Source organism: Plectropomus leopardus, chromosome 12 (assembly GCF_008729295.1).
Source record: "Plectropomus leopardus isolate mb chromosome 12, YSFRI_Pleo_2.0, whole genome shotgun sequence".
In the NCBI taxonomy this organism is placed as follows: Eukaryota; Metazoa; Chordata; class Actinopteri; order Perciformes; family Serranidae; genus Plectropomus; species Plectropomus leopardus.
The window spans coordinates 33,225,428-33,242,000 of NC_056474.1; the positions used below are offsets into that span (position 1 = coordinate 33,225,428).

Genomic DNA, 16,573 nt, shown 5'->3' on the forward strand with positions numbered 1-16,573 from the left:
CGCTGAGCAGACAGAGCGGGTTCACAGATTTGAGTGCTTGAGGTCGGATACATCCCTGATAGCATAACTGTTTACTGTAGACAAAGAGCTCTGTTGAGACAATAGTTTCTGTTCTTTTGAGTGATAGTCTGAGGCTGTGCAGTCATCAGTCTCCATATATCCATAATCTCCATATTCCTGGGCCAGCGAGTGCCCTGCTAACTTGGCCTCTAATGGAGAGAGGATCTCCTCATTTTGCTTTGTTACAACAATGACATGGTTGTCCCCTTGGACTTGAGCTAACACTTTAAGATCCATCTCTGCCGCTGCATTTCTGATTGTAGCAGAATATCAAGGTCCATAGTATTTTGCAAAACTCCTCAACACAACCTTTCAGATACTCATTGGCCAATTCAGAGCTTCATGGGGGAAGTTTGGTTCATTCATCAATAAGTGAGGGGCAAAAACTGTTAACAAAATAGACTTTTGACATTTGTAGTGCCACCAGAAGAAATCTGATAGTCCATAAATCTTATCCAGGGCACTGGCTGTATGTAATCCAGGTATACAGATGGGTCAATGTGTTCATTATCTAGGACCATCTGGACCAATGACCTAAACCTTTGTAAAAAGGAGGCACATAAGTCATCAGGCTATTGTTATAGATGCTATCCCAATGACTGATTGGTGGAGAAATTGACTTGTCTTTCATGAGCATGCTGATGTCTTCTTCCAGGGAGACTTCTTGACTTTTTTGTCACTCAGTGTGCATGAATTCTTGATAGTTTTCATGAGCCTCTCTTTCGCTCTGGACTTTTCCTCTGCGGTGCATGTCATGAAACCGGGGGGTCTTCAATTTATCCACATAGGGATAATAGGGGCTGGCCACACTCCCCAATGAGTGTCAGAATACACCAGAATGTAAACTCAAGAGGGCTCTAATATTGGAGCTTGTCTAGCTGTGGTGTGGTTTGTGCAGCTTCGGGTGTGTGCGTTGTGCTTGGTTTTCAGGTGGATGTGGTTTCCACATTGGTTTGCCCTTAGATTGAATAGGCCGAACAAGGCCAGGAGGTAAAGGTTTCTACACTTCCAAAAGGTCCTGCTCTTCAGTACCATATTTTATACTTTCAAGAGCATTTCAACCGGCAGCTCTGGCCCAAGCTGAGAGGTCAGGGTCCTCAACACATTGAATTAGGCATGAGATCTGTTGCTCACATTCAGTCTGTAAACAATCCTGTATTTCAAGTCCTCCTTTCCCTACCACCTTCTTCATAATGTCTAAGTTTTTAGTTCTTAACGTAGAATCATGCTTAATCGATTTGAGCATTTGAGGAGCATTTCTGTTCTTGCAACTTTCTTCTGCCTCTCGCTGACTGCTTAACTCAGAGAAATAAATCTATCCTCTCATCATCAAAGAGCGGGTTTTGATCTCTCATCTTGAATCAGATTGGCATACAATGATTTACACTGGATGCTATTTTTTTAGAAATAAGCTAGCACTATAGAAAACCCTAATGGAGATAACCATTAACCAATCTACAGACTTATATGAGTCTATACACAATTTTGTCTAACTCCAAAAAATCTCTACAAATTATAACAACACTCGGAAAAAGGTCCGCTTATTCCTGAACAAAAGCAAATTTAAGACGCTCATGATCCCTTATGTAAGGTCAGTACTTCCATCTGACTTAGATGACAGCGAGAATAAAATGATCACCCCTTTATCTATTGAATTTGCATGATAACTGATATAGGAGGCTAAATATGCCTATGAGATCAACAGAAATGGCAAAGAAGTACTTCAGTTTTTCTGCTACTGCTACATGGAATCGCCAGACTGATCTTAAGCTTCAAAACTTAGTGACCTTGAATGAGTTCAAAACTATGGTGAAATCCATTGAGTCTAGCCTGTCTGTGTGCAAATGTTTTACATGATTGTTTCAGTGTATTTTAATTTCTATAATTCTTCTTGTGATTTTATGTTAATTTATTGTTGAAACTCTGTGTTGCTGCTGATCTTGGCAAGGTCTCTGAGAAAAGAGATCTCTGATTTCAGTGGGTCCATCCTGGTTAAATAAAGGTTACAATAAATCTCCCTCTGGTAGGACAGGCAGATGCTTATAGGGTCGATTCCTATGCATCTCCACAACAACTTCTAAGAAAGTAAAATGCATCAGGTCACCCCCTTTCCATGGATCTACAGTCGAACTGCCCAGCTCAGTAATGTTTCACCCATAACAGGTCCTACCTTATACAAGGTTGCTCCCTGGGCGTTAAGGCGGTGACTGGCCATGATCATGATTCTGGCAAAATCAATCTGAGACACATGCAGATCTTGGAGCATGTTGAGTTCTGCATCAAGTGACAGCCCCTTGCAAGGGATGTATAGCATGGCCAGGCGCCAAACCTTGGTCCTAGAGGGTAAATAGGGATGTCAGAAAAATTCCTGATTGAACTTGACAAGCCCCTCGAAAAAAATGTACCCCAATTGCAGGTGAGGGCCTCCACTATCATAGAGCCAAACAGCAGCAGTTGCAGAGTCATCGGTTGTTGGGGCATAGAAGTGAAATTAGGCCATTTTGTTGGTTTTTGGATTGACCTCTCGGTGTTCTTCTAGGTGATGTGGATCTGTGTCTGTCTTTCTGGTTCTCGGTGCGGCGATGGTTGCCGGGGTCCTGGGAGTGATGGTAGTGTATGCAGTTTTTGTTCATGGCTAGGAATTGTCTTCTTGTCTAACCCTGTTTTTGTTAGGACGTTTGTGGAGCAACTTTCCTCCCAATGACGAAGAGATTCCATACCCCCAGTAGAGGTATTTGATGATGTCTTCATCTGGAGGTGACATTAACATTTGAATGTGCTATGTTTCTGTACAAGTGAAGGAGACATGCTGACCCGGAGTGTAAATACTGTTGAGAGGTGGAAGCAGAGGTCGCTGAGATAGTCAAAAAGCTACTTGGTGGCAAGGCGTCAGGTGAAGATGAGATTCACCCTGAGATGCTGAAGGCTCTGGACATTGTAGGGCTGTCTTGGCTGACACGCCTGTTCAGTGTCATGTGGAGGCCCGGTAAGGTGCCTGTGGAGTGGCAGACTGGGGTGGTTCCAATTTCTAAAAAAGGGGACCGGAGGATGTACTCCAACTATCGGGGTCTTACACTGCTCAGCCTCCCCAGGAAAGTTTACTCCAGGGTGCTGGAAAGGACTGTTGAACTTCAGATTGTGGAGGAACAATGCAGATTCCATCCTGGTCGTGGAACAGTGGACCACTTCATTACCCTTGCAAGGCTGCTGGAGGGGTCGTGGGAGTTTGTGTGTTTTGTGGACTTGGAGAAGGCCTACGACACTGTTTCTCAGGGAGACCTGTGGGGGGAAATTTGTGAATGTTGGGTGCTGGGGTCGCTTCTATGAGCCATCTGGTCCCTGTATAACCAAAGTAAGAGCTGTGTCTGCATAATCGGCATAAAATCAAACATGTTCCTGGTTGGTGTTGGCCTCCGCCAGGGCTGTCCCTCTGTTTGTGATTTTCAAGGACAGGATCTCAAGGTGCAGCCAGGGGAAGGAAGGGATCTGGTGTGGATGATGTAGTTCTGTTGCCCTCATCACAGCATGCACTGGGGCGGTTTGCAGCCAAGTGTAAAGCAGTTGGGATGAGAGTTAGCACCTCCAAATCTGAGGCCATGGTTCTCTGCTGGAAAGCAGTGGACTGTCCCCTCTGGGAGAAGGAGTTCAAGTATCTTGGGGTCTTGTTCATGAGTAAGTAAGGGTACAATGGAGTGTTAGATGGACAGGCGGTTTGGTGCTGCATCTGCAGTAATGTGGGAATTGCGTCGTACTGTTGTGGTGAAGAAGGAGTTGAGCCTGAAGGCAAAGTTCTCGATTTATCAGTCCATCTACATCCCAGCCCTCATCTATGGTCATGGGCTCTGTGTAGTTTCCTCCGCAGGGTGGCTGTGCTCAGCCTAAAGGTTAGGGTGAGGAGCTTGTACATTCGGGAGGAGCTTGGACTAGAGACACTGCTCCTTTGTTTCAAAAGGGGCCAGTTGAGGTTGTTCGGGCATCTGATCAGGATGCCTCCTGAACGTCTCCCACTGGAGGGAGATGTTCCGGGCACGTCCGACTGGTAGGAGGCCCGGTGGCAACCCAGACCTTGCTGGAGGGATTACATATCTCATCTGGTCTGGGGACGCCTTGGGGTCCCCCAGGAGGAGCTAGAAAGCGTTGCTGGGGAGAGGGATGTTTGGAATACTCTGTTCCACCTGCTGCCACCCCGCGACCCTGCCCCGGATACGCAGACTACAGTTAATGGATGGATGGATGAATGTTTCTGTACAAGCTGTGAAAGTAAATTTCTCTGGAACAATCTTAACCTAAACGTCTAGCTGTCACACCATAAAACTGATTCATTTTCCAACAGTGATATGACAAGAGAACAAACTTTCGTTCTCTCCGCAAAGGCTTTAGTTTTGTTGGAGATGAGTTTTACTTGTATGTTATGATGTCACGGATACACTGAACCCTTGCATTTCTAACATAGCTATGGCTATTGTATTGTATTGTTTAGGCCCTGCTATTTGCCCTCTCTTGCACACGCTCTCCTGTGTCAGGGAAAGCAGTGAAAAATGAGATGAGGGCATGCAGTAGAGAACATTATTTATAATGTCAAGTTTTGGGGGAAATTCCTACAGCCCTTGTATTTGAGCTGTTCTAATCTTAGAATGTGCACAGCCAGAGGTCTGTTGGTTTTCTGCTGGTGGAAGCCAGTTTAGTGTCATTCTGTCAAAAGGATTGCACTACTGTCAGACAGAGACATCTCAGTATGTCCTCTCCAATCAAATTCAACAGTGGCACAAAAAAATCAGTATTTTCCATCAAAAAAATCCAGAAACCAAGTGAAAAGTAATTCCAGGCATCTGATTTTCTTGATTGTATCCCAGACAGTTCAGCTCTGCCTGCATCCCTGTAACACAGAGACAGAGCTACTCCTGTCCCTGTGGTGGTCTCTGCTCTCTGATGCCATTCTCCTCTATTCATTTTAAACTCTCTTTACTTCCTTTTGCCCTCTATCTTGCTATCTTCTCTCCTCTGATGATTCTCTGTGATGCAGGTGCAGAATGTGTCCTGTCCTGTCCTGTCCTGTCCTGTTCAGCCTGCACTGTGTCTCTCTGCTCAGTCTAAAGGGGCAGATGAGACCAGATGGCTCTCTGCTTTGTTCGCCTCTGAAGCAAGTAATGCAGAGGAGCAGAGCCTGCAGGCCAAACACTGTCTGCATCTCATGTGGGAGCTGTGTGTGTGTGTGTGTGTGTGTGTGTGTGTGTGTGTGTGTGTGTTGTGATAATTTTGTCCGTGTTAGCATTAGGTTCAGACCTTCTTGGTGTGGATGTTTTGCAAAGTGAGGTCATGCTGACTGTCCTCACTCCTCCAGGCCAAAACTTGAGGTCACTCCACACAGCTACATTATCAGGACATTACACACACACCCAAATCTAAACACACCAGGCATAAAAAGGTGTTTGATATAAATGTGTGTATCTTTTGGCTGTTTTCAGAAAGCAGGTGATTGGTTGCTGATGATATAATTTTTGCCATATTTCAAAGTGAGAGTGTACAGTCTTTCTATGAGCTTTTTGTAAAACAATAGCAAAAAAATAGCAGCAAGTCACATGCATCCATTATTTTATTATGTAAATGTAACACAGCAAGTTTTAAGGTCCCATCAGGTCATCGCAGGACATCAATCAGTAGAGGGGGGTGCTGGGTGAGGGCATTATCGTGAAGTTCAGGTGGAGCAGGCTTTCTGTTTGAGGAATTTCATCATGGCATTTGTGTATTAAGTGTGCAGAAAGGTGGTCAGTTTGCTGCTCAACTTCCTGTATGGTCAACTGACTGAGCCACATGAATAAGATCAGGCCTGTGGGTGGCCTTGTTTAGGTATGAGTGGCCATGAGAGACAGAATTACCTCTCACATTCACATATGAACCCCCCACCACCACACACACACACACACAACTGAAATGCTCTTACACAAAGAACTGCAATTATTACACTCACACACACAAATGAAAACCATACACACACACAACTGAAAACATATCACACACAACTAAAATCATTACACTCACACACATAACTAAAAACCATACACACACACAACTGAAAACTATTCACACACAACTGAAAACTATACACGCAAACAACTGAAAACCTCACACACACAAACACACAACTGAAAACCATACACACGCACAACTGAAAACCTCACACTATATATCAATGACTTCAAATTCTGACTATTTACTTACTTTTTCTCCTGGTGTCGGAAGTCCACGATCCAAAATCGTTGATATTGACATGCCATACTAGAGGAAGATAGCCCCTCAGAATTCCTTACACTTAACAGGGCTATTTTCATCACCAGCAAACAATACAGGGCCTTCATGAGAAGCATTCATATATAAGTAGTAGCCTATCTTTACACTTAAGAACAAAGCCTTCTTTAAATCCTTCCCACAACACAACTGACGCTCAAGCCACACGTCCATTTTCCCACGCAATGAAAAAAATAGGATATATAACTGAAAACATCGCAGTGAAACAAGGTTATTGGCAGCACACTAACCAGACAGGTCAGCACTGAGAAACAAGTCATTCAGATCATCTGGGGAGAGGTTCGAAATATTAACACATTTATTGAACAGTGTTTTACTCTCTGTCATGCTGTAATTTAAGTTATTTAAATAATTAGATAAATTACAACTTAAATAAATTTAAGTTGTAATTTTGTTTTTATGGGAGCATTTCACCAGTGCATGTGTATGTTAGGGTTTTCAGTTGTGTGTGTGAATGGTTTTCAGTTGTGTTTCTGAAAGCATTTCAGTTGCAGGCGTGTATGGTTTCAGTTGTGCGTGTGAATGCTTTTCAGTTGGTGTTTTGAATGGTTTTTAGTTGTGTGCGTGTATGGTTTTCAGTTGTGTGTGTGAGTGTAATTATTTCAGTTGTGTATGTGAATGGTTTTCAGTTGTGTTCATGAAAGCATTTCAGTTGTGTGTGTGTGTGGTTTTCAGTTGTGTGTGTAAATGATATTGGTTTCATATGTGAATGTGAGAGGTAATTCTGAAAAATGTCCCACCAGCTCCCCTAATATAACTATGCCTTACTTTGTTCTGTTTCAACTGAAATTTTCTGTTGTTTTATCAGTGTGTGTATGTGTGTGTGTGTCTGTGACATTTTCAGTTGTGTGTGTATGGTTTTCAGTTGTTTGTGTGAATGGTTTTCAGTTGTGTGCATGTATGGTTTTCAGTTGTGTGTGAGTGTAATGATTTCAGTTGTGTGTGTGAATGGTTTTCAGTTTTGTGCATGTATGTTTTCAGTCATGTCTGTGTATGGTTTTTAGTTGTGTGTGTGAGTGTAATCATTTCAGTTGTTTGTGTAAGAGCATTTCAGTTGTGTGTGAGAGCATTTCAGTTGTGTGTGTGAATGATTTTGGTTTTTTATGTGAATGTGAGAAGTAATTCTAAATAATGTCTAACATGGGCCCTCATACAAATCTTTGCCCATGAGTGGAGGTTTGGTTTATGAAAATGGTTGGAGATACACTTTTACTGGTCTTGTTTTAATAAAGAACGTCAAAAATACAATCTGTGTAACCACATTTCAATGACAAATAAACCAAAAGTCCAGCTCAATAAATACAAGGTTGACCACAGAACACACATGAATAAACTGTAATCGTATGTAATAATCCTTGGTCAACCAAGGACTGTAAGCAAACAATGTTTTCTAAATGACACATTTGACCTGTCCTCATGTTTACCACAGGTATCATTCGTACAGCGATGTCCAACCTGGACCGTGAGACACAGGACCACTATGCTGTGGTGATCCAGGCCAAAGACATGGCGGGTTCTGTTGGAGGACTGTCTGGATCCACTACGGTCAACATCACCCTCACTGACGTCAACGACAACCCTCCAAAGTTTCCACAGAGTAATGAATCCTTCTCATACAGTTTGCTTATTCAGCAGCAGGTCAACAAGTGTTGCATCTTCTTTATGCTTCAGCTTTTTCTTGACTTTTATCCTGCAGGGCAGCTGTCATTGTTCTTGTCAAGTGACCTAGAAAAGTAGACGCATGCTCTAATCTCAGTCTAATCTCAGACTGAGAGAAAGTCTTCCTTCAATGAACTAAGAAAATAGGTATTTCATTTTATAAAATTATGGGGACTATACCTTTATCACACTACTGAGGATCCTCTCAGGTGAGCACTAACACACTTATTATTTAGGTTTAGGTTAGGTTTACGTTTAATATCAAACTGAAGGGATTTTCTGGAATGTGTCTCTGCTGCAGAGAGCTACCAGCTGTATGTACCAGAGCTGGCTCCAGTGGGGAAGGCAGTGGGTCGGATCCGAGCCAGTGATGAAGATGAAGGGCCTAATGCTGAGATGTCCTACAGCATAACTAATGCCGACGCAGCTGCCATCTTCACCATCAGCACTGATGCTGACCGCAGGGAGGGAGTCATTTCCCTCAAGCAGGTATAAATCAGAGATCACAGCACACAGGCCGACACTGACGCTTGGGCAAAAACGAAATGTGTTTCAAGTGTGAGCTGCACTTTCAAGTGTGGCTGTGAAGGACACTGTAGTGGGCTAGAACAACATGAAGCTTTCACTCAGTCTCTTATAACAGTCATGAAAGTCCAGTTTGACCAGTTCTTTTTATCAGCCTTATCGCAGGCATGTTTTTTTTCATTCTTTTGTTCATTCTCCACAGATTCTACAGTGACAAATCTATGTGTTCAAATTTGTGGTGGAAACACACGAGTCACATTGTGCAAATGTCACTGTATTCCAACATGCTGATTTGTGTCAGGATGGACAGAGTTTATCTCCTTTCAGTGGCTAACTTGGTGCACTGTTAGTCCATGTGTTAAAGGTATACTATGGATTGCCAGTTACTGTTTGTAAACACACTCGCCAGAGAACATGAAAGTTAAGCAAATCCAAGATTCACTCATTGGCATATTGCCTCATTGTATTTGCATTTTTGGCGTTAAGATGTCTGCTGCAAGATTTGTATCTTAGCGAGGTACGTTGAGTCTAAAGCCAGAGTTTTCTATCATACAAAGATGGCTCTTTTTTAACCTGGCTAGATCACCATGGTAACACATGCTATAGATTTAACATTTTCAGGTGCAGTTTATGTTCTGCGTTTTGGTTTGAAATTGGTTGAATATACTCCTTTCACAGCTTCTGTGAGTGGCGTCACACTATATTCAGTGTCAAGGTGTGAGTAATACAGAAAAATGCAGGAAACACACTTAATCCAGTTTATTGGACTGTAAAATTACAAAAACTAAAAAAAAACCATTACTGCTCTGCAGAGCAATACATCACCACATTCTGAGGTAGTTTTCACGTATTTAAGAGCAGTCCCTTGGTGCGCACCAGTTGCAAAAATTATACATTTTTTCATTTCTCAGCTAGTCCGGTTCGCTTTTAAACACCTTTGTTTTTTCTCTGGTCCAAAGGCCACACCACTGGCGAAGCGTCATGTTTCCATGACTCCCAGCCAGATAAAGAAGTGAGGAGCGTCATGTTTCCGTGACTCCCGAGTCCTGACCAGAAAAAAAAGAACTAAGATGTAAAGACAAGTAAATGCGCACAGTGGAGCCACAACAACTACACGTGTTGTTCCTGGTGGTGGTCTTTGCATTCGTTATTGTTTGTATGTACCACTCTCAACAAATGATACAGTTTGAAAGTGAAACAAAGTGAACCACGGGAGCCTGTTTTCACGTCACAAATGGACTGCACCAGAGTTCGATTGGGCCGACCTAAACAATGCATGTGTGAGAGCGGCTCCTAACTATAACTGAGTAGGATTGTGCAGTACGTGTCGACATTGTTTTAAGGAAACTGCTGCAAAGTATACCTTTAAGGTAAGAATTCCGTAAATTCATGTTAACCACGAATCGGAGGTACACATCGCTATCTCATTTTCAAAATGATTTACTTAAACTTATGACAGCTAGAATTTGAAATTTAGGTGAAGTACCACCTGCTGAGTCCCTTGGTGTGTTCTTTGTCAGATGTGATTTAACAGTTTACACAGAATGTGTTTATTGAGAACTAAATTTAGCTCAGTTAGACACATATGAAATACAACTTTGAGAAATTGCATGTTGTTCACAATCAATGCATGAAATTACCATAATTTTTAAAAAATATTGTAGTGCAGTGGTTGTTTTACCAGCTAAATAAAAGAGTAACTTGTGTCAGAAAAAAAAGCAAAAGAACAATAATATCCATCCATCTATCCATTTTCTTCCGCTTATCTGGGGCCAGGTTGTGGGGGCAACAGGCGGAGCATAACATTCCAGACATCCCTCTCCCCAGCATAGCAATCGAGCTCGTCCTGGGGGACCCCAAGGCGTTCCCAGGCCAGACGAGATATGTAATCCTTCCAGGATGTTCTGGGTCTGCCCTGGGGCCTCCTACCAGTGGTATGTGCCCGGAACACCTCCAACAGCAGGCGTCCAGGAGGCATCCTAATCAAGTCAAGTCAATTTTATTTATAAAGTCCATTTTCACAAAACACGGTTTGTCTCAGAGGGCTTTACAACATATGACATCCCTCTGCCCTTAGACCCTCACATCACCTAAGGAAAAACTGAAACCGAATAAGAACCCCTGTAATGGGGGGAAAAATAGGAAGAAACCTCAGGAAGAGCGGCAGAGGATGATGAGGGATCCCTCTTCCAGGACAGACAGTTGTGCAATAGATGTCGTAAATATCAATTGAATTATAATTATAACAACAGGGAAAGAGAAAGACAGAGAAGAAAAGAGAGGGGGAGAGGGGGGAGAGATGCACAGCAATAATGGTAACAAACACAGGTGATATTACAATAATGATAGGTGTAAAACTACGAAATGCACTCTATGATAATATTGTGGGTGTTGATAAGAGTCTCATGCGTATATTGATAGTGGAGGCACGGCTCATAATAATGGCAATAGAAGGTTGCGTCAAGCACGATCATGGCATCGGCGCAACCAGGACCTGCGGCACAGGCGTAGCTTCAGACAGAATCACAGCAATGGCAAAACCAAGACCACGATCAGGGCGAGCCAGGGTTACAGTATCAGTGTAGTCACAGCACGAGCACGACCAAAGGCAGGTTCACAGCACCAGTACAGCTATCACCACTGTCAGGCACAGCCAAGATTGCAGCCAGGATCCGGGAAAATTAGGAAACAAGGGAGCAGGAACGCTCTGGAGAGGCAACGGAGTTAACATAATGCAGTAACCAGACACAAGCTTTTTCAGATGGAGGGAGTAGAGAAGGAAAAATTATCTCAGTGTGTCATGGAAAGTTCCCTGGAAGACCCTATGCAGGCAACCTATGTCAGCTTAATCAGGGGCTGGTCCAGGCAACCTTAGCCAGCCCTAATTATAAGCTTTATCAAAGAGGAAGATCTTGAGTCTACCCTTAAAAGTGGAAATGGTGTCTGCCTCCCTGAGTTGAGTAACCCTGAGTTTTCAGAGTGCAGTGATCTTGAGGGTTGGTAAGGAACTATGAGCTGCGACAGATAGGATGAAGCTTGACCATTTAGAGTTTTGTAAGTAAGGTGGAGGATTTTAAATTCCTCAAGTTCGAGAGTTTCGAGTTCAAATTCAAGTTTTTGTCACACCATGTGGGCATGGCTTGATTTCTAACTTTGATATTTCACCATGAAACAGGAAGTTTTTGTAACTCAGCCAAACATCGCCCGATCTGCCCAAATTTTCTCATGCTTGATAAGAGTCCTGACCTGAACACATCTGCATCACTCTATTGAGTTATGATTATAGTGCCACCTACTGGAGACAGGAAGCTATATGTTTTATATTTTGATGTGCACCTCCTTACAGGTTGACCATATTCAGCTCAAACTTGGTAAGAAAAGCTTTGAGACCTTGATGATTCCTCCTTGTGATTTCAAAGGTTTATCATGGACATCGTTGCCATAGCAGCATTGTCTTCAATGCCAAACAGAAAATTGCTGTAACTTAACCTTGCTTCAAATGATTGGCCCCAAATTTTAGCGGTGTGATCAAGGTGCAGCCCTGAACACATCAAATTGTCAATTAAGTATGATACTCACAGCACCACCAACTGGCAAAAGGAAGTCAGTCTCTTAACAAAACTATACTTTAATTTACATGACATTTACATGGTTTGGTGTACAAATTTTGTAGACCAAGATGACTTACATTTTGTGTGGTCTATATCGCCACCTAGTGGCCACAGGAAGTATTACTCCACATGAAATATCTAACTGAAGGATTGAAACTCTCTGCCTGCTTATTCCGACTTTCACCGAAAGGAAAGACCATGGGACATCAAAACCTTTCCAATTTCTGAGCTTTCATCATACCCTGTGGGTGTCGCTAGGTTTTCAACTTCGATGTTTCACCATGAAACAGGACGTTGTAATAACTCAGTCAGACATTGTCCAATCTGCCCCAAACTACTCATGCTTGATGAGAGTCCCCACCTGATCACATCTGCTTGGCTCAGTTGACTTATCAGCATACTGCCACCTACCGGAAACAGGAAGTCACATGATTTATGTTTTTAAGTGCATCCCCTTACACTCTCTGCATGCATTTTCTGACTTTCACTAAAATTAACGATTGGGACAGTGGAAATCACGCCAGTAACCCCAACTTGTGGAACAACTCAGGAAACTGAGACAAACGAAAAAGTCTCTAGGAGCCATTCTTTAATCCCCATTAGGATGTTAATTGAAAATGCTATTTTGGTACGTTTTTTGCCTTTAAGATCCTATTTTTTCGAACTAGTCCTACAGATTTCATTTGATTGACTTCAAAATTTAAACATCTTCTCAGAAGGCCTGGGACACCAAAAGTTGTTAAATTTGTGAGTTTTTGTCACACCGTGTTGGCGTTGATGGGCCAAACATTTCCATATCTCACCATGAACCAGGCTATAAATAGGAAGTAGTTTATAAGTCTGAGGGACATTGTCCAAGCTTCACCAAACTTCACGTTGGGTTACAGTCCCACCCTGAACACACTTACATGACACCAGTACTAAAACATGGTTTGGTCTACAGCTGATGTAGAGTAAGATGTTGTACATGTTGTCTGGTCTCTAACACCACCCAGTGGTCACAGAAAGTATTACCACATATGAAATATCTAACTGAGGGATCGAAACCCTCCGCCTGCTTGTTTTGTCTTTCACTGAAATGAAAGAATCTGGGACATCGAAAGTTATTCAGTTTCTGAGCTTTTGTCACACCATGTGGGCGTGGCTAGGTTTATAACTTCAATGTTTTCTATGGAACAGGAAGTTGTTGTAACTCAGACCAGACATTGTCCAATCTTGCCCAAATTTCTCATGCTTGATGTTTCCTGACCTAACACATCTGCATTGCTCATTTCACTTATCGGCATACCACCCCTACTGGAAACAGGAAGTTTCATGATTGATATTTTTAGGTGAATCCCCTTACAGGGGGTCCTGGGCATGACGGACCGCCAAAAGCATGCATTATATGAGAGAGGAAAAAGCCGATTTGAGATCTCTTAGGTCGGAACGGATGTAACGGTGATAAGCTTGGGAGGACCATCTGCCCATGATCTGAATAAAGTGTTCCAGTATACAGATGCGGGGAGCCGAGGTGGCAGCTCCGATTCTGAAAGAATGTCCGGAGTAATGCACGGGAGAGATGCCTGACAATGACAGGACCTGACTGAAGTGTTGGTGGAACCAGAAGCGGGTAACCATCTGGCCGGATTCAGATGCAAACAGAGGGTCATCTTGGAATTTGCTTTGTGACGTCCGGAAATGTAAGTAGTTGGAGAGAATAAGGAAGGGGTTTAGAACTGATTGAATGTTGAAGTAGAAGACGGGAGTGGGTTGGCTAGATTGGTCGGTTTTGGTTCTTTTCAAATAATAAACTATGGTGTCGTTGGAGAAAAAAGAAAGGTCCGAGAGGCAGGCGTGCTGACGTGGATCGTATCGAAGGATTGAAGCAGTGAATTCTGAGCATCTGAGGAAACCGAAGAAGGCGAGAATAACCATGGCCTCTAGTGTTTGGTTGACGTGGGGTATGCTATATCCGGAGCAGATGGTGTGGATGCAGCGTGACAGCAGATCCGTGGTTAATGGGAGTCTACGAGGATTGAGCAGTGAGGTGATCTGGGGATGACCATGAGCTGGACCGGGACTACCAGTTAGGAGTTTAGAGATGAACGAAATGCCGCTGAGGTAGACTGAGGCAGGTTAAGGTGATGAGATCAAAAGAAGGAAAAGTTATGTTATGCATAGTGTGAAAGTTGTAGAAACAATTCCAGGCAGACCAATATGAAGAGAAAGTTGCTGGGGACAGACTATTGATGGTTTTCTGAGATTCCAAGATCAGGGGTATGAAAGCTCGGTTTAGATGTTGAAAGTCAAGGCTGAATATGGAGGAACAGGAGTCGGGTGTGCGTCTGCATGAGGGACTTCTGAACTTCTGAAAAGAGAAACGAGACAGTGAGTCAGCTATGGCGTTGAAATGGCCCGGGACGTGAGCTGCACAGAGGATATAGTGGTGATTGAAAGAGTGCCAGGTTAAACGACGCAAGAAAGGCATGATAGATGGGGAGTTGGAGCAACCTTTATTTATGATATCGACTACTGCGAGATTGTCTGAGTAGATGAGGACAGATTTGCGACTCAAATTATTGTGGCCCCATAACATGGCTGCGGCAATGATGGGGTAGATCTCAAAGAGAGCAGATGAAGTGACCTGGCAGTCTCCTTCCAACTCTGGGGGCCATTTGCCTAGGAACCATCTTCCATCGTAAAAACCCCCAAAACCTGCAGACGGAGCCGCGTCAGTGAGCAGGTTGATGTCCTGAGGATGGGACAGGTGATTGTTGTAAAAGAAGGAGATTCCGTTCCAATTGCCAAGGAGATAGAGCCAGAACCAGAGCTCAGCGCGGCTCGGCGCGTCGAGACAGACGGAAGACGTGAGCGACGGGACGGAAGAAGGGCCCCACTCTTGTCTGCTGCCTGGCGCACAATGCAACCGGCCCAGGGTGGTGGCAGCATGTCAATCCTTCAAGCTGGGCCTAATCGGGCCCCATGGCCAACTAAATTACGACAGATTTTATTGCCCGACCAACAGTTTTAGTTAACTTACGACTCATTTGGGGCAAGCAGCTGTCAACTTAGCTCCTGCAAAGACTCAAGGAGACATCAGGAGATCTCTACATTAGAGAAACCGACAATTTATGTCTTTGTTGCACAACCAACACGTGACATATCCGCACATCTCCAGACTGTAAGAGAGGACCACATTAACAGATTTTCATATTCAAAGTAACACGTACTTTGAAATGTTGTCTGGAGGTCTCATACTTACAGATCTGGAACTTTGCTTACAAGCTGACTTTGAGGCCAAACTCACAAACACAAGCTGTGCCTGTGTGTGTGTGGAGGGGGGTGACCTTTTGTAACCACCTGACACACTGAATGGAAAGACTCTTAGTACAGACTTGTATTTTGATATGAATCTCCTCCTCCTTAATTATCTTTCCTTTACACTGTTTGCAAATGCTATATTGTTTTGGAATCATGCAATTTGTGATTTTCTAATCATAGGTTTTGTTGATAGACCTTTGGTCATATTAAGTACTTTCATACTTTTTTGTATTTTGATGCTAGTACTTGTATACCTTTACTCAAATAGGATCTTTAAGAACCTTTAACCGTGGTATTAAACTTGCTTATTTTAAACAAATATTCCTTATGTTTGTTAAACATGGTTAATGCTGTTTTCCTTAGTTAATGATCTGCCAAAAAATTATTTGTTTTTCTCATAAGTGTTTGGTATCGATCAGCAGAGGAGAGCGTCGTGGTTTCAAATATTGATGATTTGAAGGCCTGTAGTGAACTTTATCAACACTTTTGGAAGAAATTAGATCTAGACAGTTAAAACAGTAGAAGTGATAGAAGGGAGGAGTGCATTTTTTCCCATTTCGACGGTCAAGCACCACACCTCTTTTTTCACTGGAGTTCTAACCCCAATGAAGTCGTAGGACTTGGGTCTTTTGGGGTCTTTTGACTCTTTGGGCTTTAGATGGACTACTCAATCGGGGGGGGGGGGGGGGGGGGGGGGGGGGGGGGGGGGGGGCTGCTTGTGCTGCAGCCCTATGCTGCTGTTTATCTACCTTGAAAGAGAGAACTTTGGAAACAGCCCGTCCAACACGTTCTAAATGACGATTTAGAACCAGAGGACTTTGCACAAGAGAGACTGTGAAACAGAGAGACTTCAAAGCATGATAAGCTGTCATCGCGATCTCATCTCAGCCACATGAAGTGTCAGAAGATGATCCAGCTGTTCATGAGAGAGAGATAATGGAGGAAACAAACTCAAGCCGAGTTTGCAACGTTCAAACCGACCGAGGCCAGCCACCAGAACCGCTCGAGCGTAACCGAGCTGCCCATCCAGTATCCTCACAAAGGCCACACTGCAACTTTCCAGAGTGAACTGTTTCCCCGGCATCAAGACTTCTGAGGAAGGTGAAACG

At 43.4% G+C, this 16,573-nt stretch overlaps 1 protein-coding gene across 1 annotated transcript in view; it reads left to right on the top strand.

The window, feature by feature from the left end:
- The window catches only part of LOC121951252 (cadherin-18-like), a 106,386-nt gene that overhangs the window by 47,776 nt on the left and 42,037 nt on the right, over positions 1 to 16,573 (top strand). The window contains exons 4-5 of the mRNA XM_042497517.1: positions 7,796 to 7,963; positions 8,327 to 8,514. Coding sequence (XP_042353451.1) covers positions 7,796 to 7,963; positions 8,327 to 8,514 — 356 coding nt within the window. The remainder of the gene's footprint in view (positions 1 to 7,795; positions 7,964 to 8,326; positions 8,515 to 16,573) is intronic.